A 7059-nucleotide genomic window follows, 5' to 3' on the forward strand; every position below is an offset into this window, starting at 1 on the left:
GTCTGTGTGTAATTAAGTTACTGTCAACAAATCATTCAAAAATGAGCAGCCTCTGCCTGCGTAACCTTGCTTTTCTTCACATCAAGTTCTAGACATCGTTTAATCACCAGTGAGAACAAACGTGTGTTTGTTCAATATATTAAATGTGTTTGTAATCTTGTAGTCTCGGTAAGTGTGCAAAGGTAAGGTGTCTTTGACAACCAACTGTGCACTGATTTGATCATGACTGCGCTCAGGTATGAGTGCTGAGTACAAGCACAGAGGAGCCTCAGGTGAAAACTAGACACACATCTGACTGAGCCACTCTCTTGTGTGTGTGTGTGTGTGTGTGTGTGTGTGTGTGTGTGTGTGTGTGTGTGTGTGTGTGTGTGTGTGTGTGTGTGTGTGTGTGTGTGCCTGTGTGTGTGCGTGTGCGTGTGCGTGTGTGTGTGTGAGTGTGAGTGTGCGTGTGCGTGTGTGTGTGGAGAGAGCACGTAGTCAGATGTTGAAGATCCGGGATCCACTCTGGAAGACGGCAGAGGGGTTCGGGGAGAGCTTGGTCCGCACCAGCTGATCCTAGGAGACAGAAACAAGAGATGACAATGATTAGACCTCTCCATCTCTGTCTGAAAGTGAAAGCCCAACTGGGAAACTCCAACTCCCATTGTCATTGTGACACAGCACTCCACAGCACACAAGTGTTCACTGCATACAACAAAATAGCATTCATGCTTCACCTGTGCAAAGGGGGTGGCCCCCAATGGCGCCCCAAGGAAGCAGTGCGGCGGGACGGTACCATGCTCAGGGTACCTCAGTCATGGAGGAGGATGGGGGAAGAGCACTGGTTAATTACTCCCACCACCAACCTGGCGGGTTGGGAGTTGAACCGCCAACCTTCGGGTTACAAGTCTGACGCCCTAACGGCAGAGAGGAAAGAAGAAGAGAGCGGAAACAGCTGCCTCTATGGCGTCACCGCGCCGCCATTTTGATTTTGTTAGATATGGACGTTCCATGTAAATAACACAATGTTCAGACTCATACATGAGTGAGGAATGAAACCGTGTGTTGTTTTCTCTGTCGACCACATTTTCATCAAATTCACTTATTTCGCATTGTATTCATTTGATACGGGATTAATAGTTGATTTCTACGTTTTATTAAAAAAAAAACCCGTGATGACTGGAAACGGCAACTCTACAAAAAAGTTCCTTTTTGGGAACTTCTAGACGCAACGCTGACTCTTCCTGAAAAGGCAAGTGGCTTAATGTTTTTGTATTGCATAAATATGACAAGTAACTATCCACTTAGCAGTAAGTTCGTCATTATCTTTATATTCGTCATCAAATGGATTTAATATTATGGTTGTATTCATGGATCTTTCTGGACAGTGGGTGATGTGTGTCGGCCGTTAACGTTAGCATATCTCCATGGACAGCTAAGTGTCTATGATGTTAAATTATAGGCCTATGTTGAGTATAACTATTTTATTCGTAAGTATAAAATGGAAGTTAACACATCTCCTCCCAGTCGTTGTTTGGAATTTAGCCTTAGTCTCCCGGCCAGTTTCATAAATTTTCATCAGCCAGCGAACATTTTGTCCGATGGGCATGTGTAATTTCTAGAAGTGCTAGTTCTTCAGAAAAAGGATACGTGCCTAAGTACACTAAAACCAACGTTAGTTCTGCTGCTGTGTTGTTCCGGTTTTTATTCCAAACTTCCATTTTCACTCCTAATGTTCACCCTGACGTGAACAGGAAATGTGCATGATATCATTTGACTGTTGTAGGCCCCTAGAGTACTTCTAGGTGTTTTCATGACCGATGTCAGTTAACTTTTTGGGAGCCAACGCATGTGAGGCGAAACGTGTTTTTTACCTGACTTGGGAGTCAAATGTTTTGAATGTCTACTATACATTGATTAAGGCATTTTCACGCACGAGCAGGAAACAATGATACATTACTAATACTTAATTCAAGTCAGTGGCAGGAAATGATAAACCATAACCAGCAACGCATTAATTACAGCAATGCATTACTTTTTCTGCAACTCAGAGAATACCTTAAGTTTGGCAGTTTTTTAGCAACTCAGTCAACATTGCATGTAAGCTTAACACAATAATGCATATTTTTTCTTTTTTGTGTCACTCCTCACCACATATGGCAGATTTTAGTGTGAAGAGCCACCTGTACAAGATTCCTGGGACAGCAGAACATGCACCTCACGCACTACCCTGGCACCCTGGCTGAACAACCCGCAGCACATCATCTCCAGCTGAGAGGGGGACTCATACATTCATTTGAAATCAGCTCTACTGAGGTGAAATGATCAAGAGTCAAAAGCATGCTGAAGAGATAAACTTGATGATGGCTATGTTTATTTAATTAGCATTGTTTATATAGATTACACATTCCTTGTAAAAAAAAAAAATAATTAAAAAATTAGTTGTCGGAGCAAGATAACATGCACTGCTCCACCTGGGTGTCTTCAGCAGTATGCACAGCCCGTCGTTCATTGCAACCTGAAGCTACTGTAGGCCAGGGGTCCCCAAACTTTTTTTTAAATCTGGGGGCCACATTATTGTTCCTGACTGTGATCAGGGGCTGGAATCAATACCAATCATGTAAAAAAGGTGTGTGTGTGTGTGTGTGGGTGGGGGGGGGGGGGGGGGGTCAAAATTCCGATGTCAATTTCATTAATTTTCTTGATTTCTTTGTTTTTCTGGCTTTGGCGTTCTTATTGCCCACCTTTCAGTTGAAATTTTATCCTCATCAATAAGTATGTATTAACAAGGAACTCTTTGCAGGACAGACAGCTGGCGGAACATATAACAGCATCCAAATTCACACTCTGATATACTGCAGATTTTAAGAGTGCCAGGACATGTTTCCCTTTAGAAAATGTGGGGGTATTGGCATCTAAAAATGTGTTCAGATTTGCTCTTGTTGTACGCTGTAATACAACACTTGGTGGGAATAACCCATCCCTGAACTGCTTTATATCTGAAAAAGGTGTATTTCTCCTTGAGTGTATCTCTGTCCTCCTCGTTTGCCTCCCACAGCGTAACACAACTCTTGCAATCAAATTTGGCAGAGGCTCTGAAGGCCACATAGCCAGCAAGGTACACTGACACATTGCCCTCAATGACGTCCAGCCCCTTCATGAACTCTGTGTTGTCCAGTCCAGGGAATGTGGGTTCCTCATCAGTAGACTGTACGTGAGGCATGGTCAGTGCGGTGCATGGATGGGGAGTTGCCATCTGCGATGACTCAGTGCAGCTCTACAAAATCATTGCAAATGATTACAGACTTACAGTATACTAATCATGTGTGACACTTTTGTTTTTGAAAGGGTGTTTCGTGTACCTCGTGAGGCATGGTCAGTGCGGTGCATGGATGGGGAGTTGCCATCTGCGATGACTCAGTGCAGCTCTACAAAATCATTGCAAAAGATTACAGACTTACAGTATACTAATCATGTGTGACACTTTTGTTTTTGAAAGGGTGTTTCGCCTACCTCAAACAAATGGGACAATTGCAGCAATAGGTGTATTTCCTCCGGTTCGCAATTTGTATTTCTGTCCTCCTCGTTTGCCTCCCACAGCGTAACACAACTCTTGCAATCAAATTTGGCAGAGGCTCTGAAGGCCACATATGCCTCCAACCATTTAGGCAATTCAAGCTGTTGCCACTGGCACATCTGACAGATGCCAGCCAGTTAATACTCTCATTGATAAAATCAATATGTGTCTCTCTGAAGGCATCCTTTTGTGGTGTGCTGCTGGACAATGTGCTACTGTTAAAGCAGTCAAACATCTGGTTAAAGTGGGCTACAAAATCTGCCGTCGTTTTTGCCCCCTCTCTTAGCTTCCCCATGTCTGCCATGGTGAGCAGTGCAGCCGCAACAGAATGACTAAGAACCTGTAATAAAAAAATAAAAAAAATCCCATTTTCAGGACCATAGATAAAGATTGTAAATTGAATGTTATACGCCTGCATGACAGTTTTCACTTGTGGCTTACCTGAGTGGCGAGAGGCACACTCATTGTTGAAAAGGCAGTGAGGGACAGATGCCGTTGGGTTAACTTGGGTGCCATTCGGTGTTGTCTTTGTGAATCAATTTTAAACATTTCAGTGATGTCTCCCCATTCTGCCAATTTGTCCCCTATGTAAAATCCATATTTTCGCAAATTGTTTCTGATGTTTTTCATTAAATGGGGGGGGTCGAATAAAAAATGAATCTTCTGGCTTTTGACAAAGAAGTACGGTTTTTCTTCTGTTATACCCAGGTTTCTACAGGCTGCCAGGTTGTTGCTGCCTTGGTCCATTACCAGCACCATGGGATGAAGCCAGTGTCAAGCACCTTTTCCACCGCCTCCATGATTTTGGTTTTTAAGACCCCATGCTTCATGGTCCCAGATGACAAGAAGTACCCTATGGGTTGTTTCCATTTCCCAGTTAGACTACGGATCATGAAAACCCCTGCATGGTTGGCTGGTCTTCCCCCTTCGTCATACCCTTCTACTTCATCTTTCGAGATGTTATAATTTAGGCTACATTTCAATGTAATTTCATCAAAATGTGATGGCAACGTGCCTATCTCGCTCTTCCATATGCTGCACTTGATGTTTAAGTGCATACAGCACAGGTTCATGCCATCCCGGCCCGATGTCTACTCTCTGCAAGATATTTGAAAGGGTCCTGGCTGTAGGGAGCTTGAAAATTCTCCTCATGGTTCGGTAGGCTTTTGGCCCTGTACCCTTAACCTGTAACGCCCAACTTTTCATGAAGTTGCTCCACCGAATGGCCCTTGGTTTTTTTTTTGGCATTATCAATTTGCTCGTTGACAAATTGTGCGGCTTGTTTTGGCAATACTTTGGAAATTTCCCTCTTTAATGTTTGTTTGCTGATAGATGGTGTCTTTTTCTTTAGCCTTGACAGCTTTGATTTGTAGCAGCCAATTTTCTCTTTCAGTTTTTCCACTGTGTTGTCATTGCTGACACTGGCCAGTACATCAGTGCCCTAAAAAGAAATGTGACAACTGTAACAACAGACTTATGCACAGACTACTACCTATGCAGTGTTCAACACTCAGAATGTATCTGTTACCACCATTTGCCATTAAATCACTTACTATCCAGGATCTCTGAGTCTGTTGTCTCAATTTCAAGTGCGACCCGTTTTCGGGGTGGTGGACGAACTGTGTCTTGAGATTTAGGGGGGTTGGGACAGTCTACTAGCCAGGGTACGGCCATTGGCAGTAGGCCCAGATTTCCTGCAGAATGCAAAGTATTGTAATGTTTATATTTCTACAAACACACTGTAAGCCCAGTTATGAATTGTCTGAGTAAAAAATGTTGAAGGTGTAATCAAAACTTTAGTGTTGCACAAATGAACATATATTGACTTTTTTTGTACAATGAACAAAGGCTTTGTCACAAAACACATGTATCTGGAAGGATCTCAACTGTTGCAACAGAATGAGTCCATGAAAGTCCAAAAGATGGAGGCATACACAGTGATATAAAATACAGAGTGCAGCAATATACAAATTGTTTGAGTGCATGGCAAAGTTCTTAAAGGTTGAGGGGGATGGCCTCTTGTTAGTGGACTGGAATGGCCTTTGGTGAACAGTGGGCATGGCTAGACAGTGAATGACTGCAGCATCCTGGAAAGAACAAATACATGCACAATACAGAGTGCAGCAATATACAAATTGTTGAGTGCATGGCAAAGTTCTTAAAGGTTGAGGGGGATGGCCCCTTGTTAGTGGACTGGAATGGCCTTTGGTGAACAGGGGGCATGGCTAGACGGTGAATGACTGCAGCATCCTGGAAGGAACATAAATACAAGCCATGATTCTCCATGTCATACAGTGTGTGTAACCTGTTGCGGATCCTGACGACGCTCTCTGCTTGTGAGGAGCAAAAGCCTTATGCTTGATTCAAGCCAGCAATGGTAGAGGAGGAGCACTCAATGTGTGGCTCTCTAAATATGTAATTAGTTGTATTTTTTTTGTAAAGCAACCCAACATTTTAAATTATTTTTTGTGAATATGTGTGTTTTGAATTTGCAACATTACCACAAGTAATCAGGCTAAACATCTGGGTTTACAGTATGTTGAAAACTTATAGAGTATCAAGTGTCATTTTCAGAATATGAAATGGCAATGTCTCTACCTGTCCAATGGGTTCACAAATTGTGAAATGGCGAAATGGTCACTGCATACTTTCCTATGCTTCATTTCATCGGTCTGTAAACCACATAGGTCCTCCCGCCTGATGTTATTAATCCATTCTGCACACCTGCAGAAAATAACAGTAGTGTGTTTTAATATCACAGATATCCTTGGGTTAACATTTGCGCTGGTTCATGTTTTCTATTTTGCCACTAGGGGAGATACAACACAAATTATAGGGGTCTGGCTTTTTTGTTGAAATTGAGTTTCCGTCAGAGGAAAGTCTATGTGAGTTTCTCCACTTCAATAGGACAAGGACTGGATACTTTGCCGTGGATATGTTTAGTCTGGCGATTTTAAAGTTAATTGAGTTAAATTTTGAAAGGAAAATGTTAGATGCATATGTGGGCATCATCATAACACGAATAAACAAAGCCCACTGCACAGTTGTCAGATCATTTCAGCGCCTCGATTCATCATGCAGTGGGTTGTTGCGCTAGCAGGCTATCCAACTTTGTTTTACGGCGACATAACTGGTGGCATCATCTGCCTACCCAACACATCCTTTTAAGGTAAGACAAATTAGTTAATATAGCACTTGATGTGGCACGTCGTTGGCGTATTATATACGAGCAAAATAATAGTTTCTAGGTGACGTATGCTATGCTAAAACTGTTGGTGGGAGGTGCTGGACATTGAAAACAGCCTTCCTTGCAGATCATCGACAGTATGCATTTCTAAATCAGAAGTGAAAAAAGGTACTCGGTAGGCCTAGAAAATTAAATGTTGTGCTCGCATTAGAAGTTAAGCACACAAAGTTATGTCTTTTGACACACAATGTTCTCATCATGTTGCTCAAATATCATTGTGCCCATCTGACATCTGCACATCAGGCTTAGGCTATCA

General features: G+C 42.6%; 1 protein-coding gene across 1 annotated transcript in view; it reads right to left on the reverse strand.

Annotated features, from left to right (window-relative positions):
• Positions 1-477: 477 nt before the first annotated feature.
• map6d1 (MAP6 domain containing 1) overlaps positions 478-7059 on the reverse strand; it is a 35033-nt gene continuing 28451 nt past the window's right edge. Inside the window, exon 3 of the mRNA XM_063219568.1 lies at positions 478-555. Coding sequence (XP_063075638.1) covers positions 478-555 — 78 coding nt within the window. The remainder of the gene's footprint in view (positions 556-7059) is intronic.

The sequence above is a fragment of the Engraulis encrasicolus genome, chromosome 16, assembly GCF_034702125.1.
Source record: "Engraulis encrasicolus isolate BLACKSEA-1 chromosome 16, IST_EnEncr_1.0, whole genome shotgun sequence".
Lineage (NCBI taxonomy): Eukaryota > Metazoa > Chordata > Actinopteri > Clupeiformes > Engraulidae > Engraulis > Engraulis encrasicolus.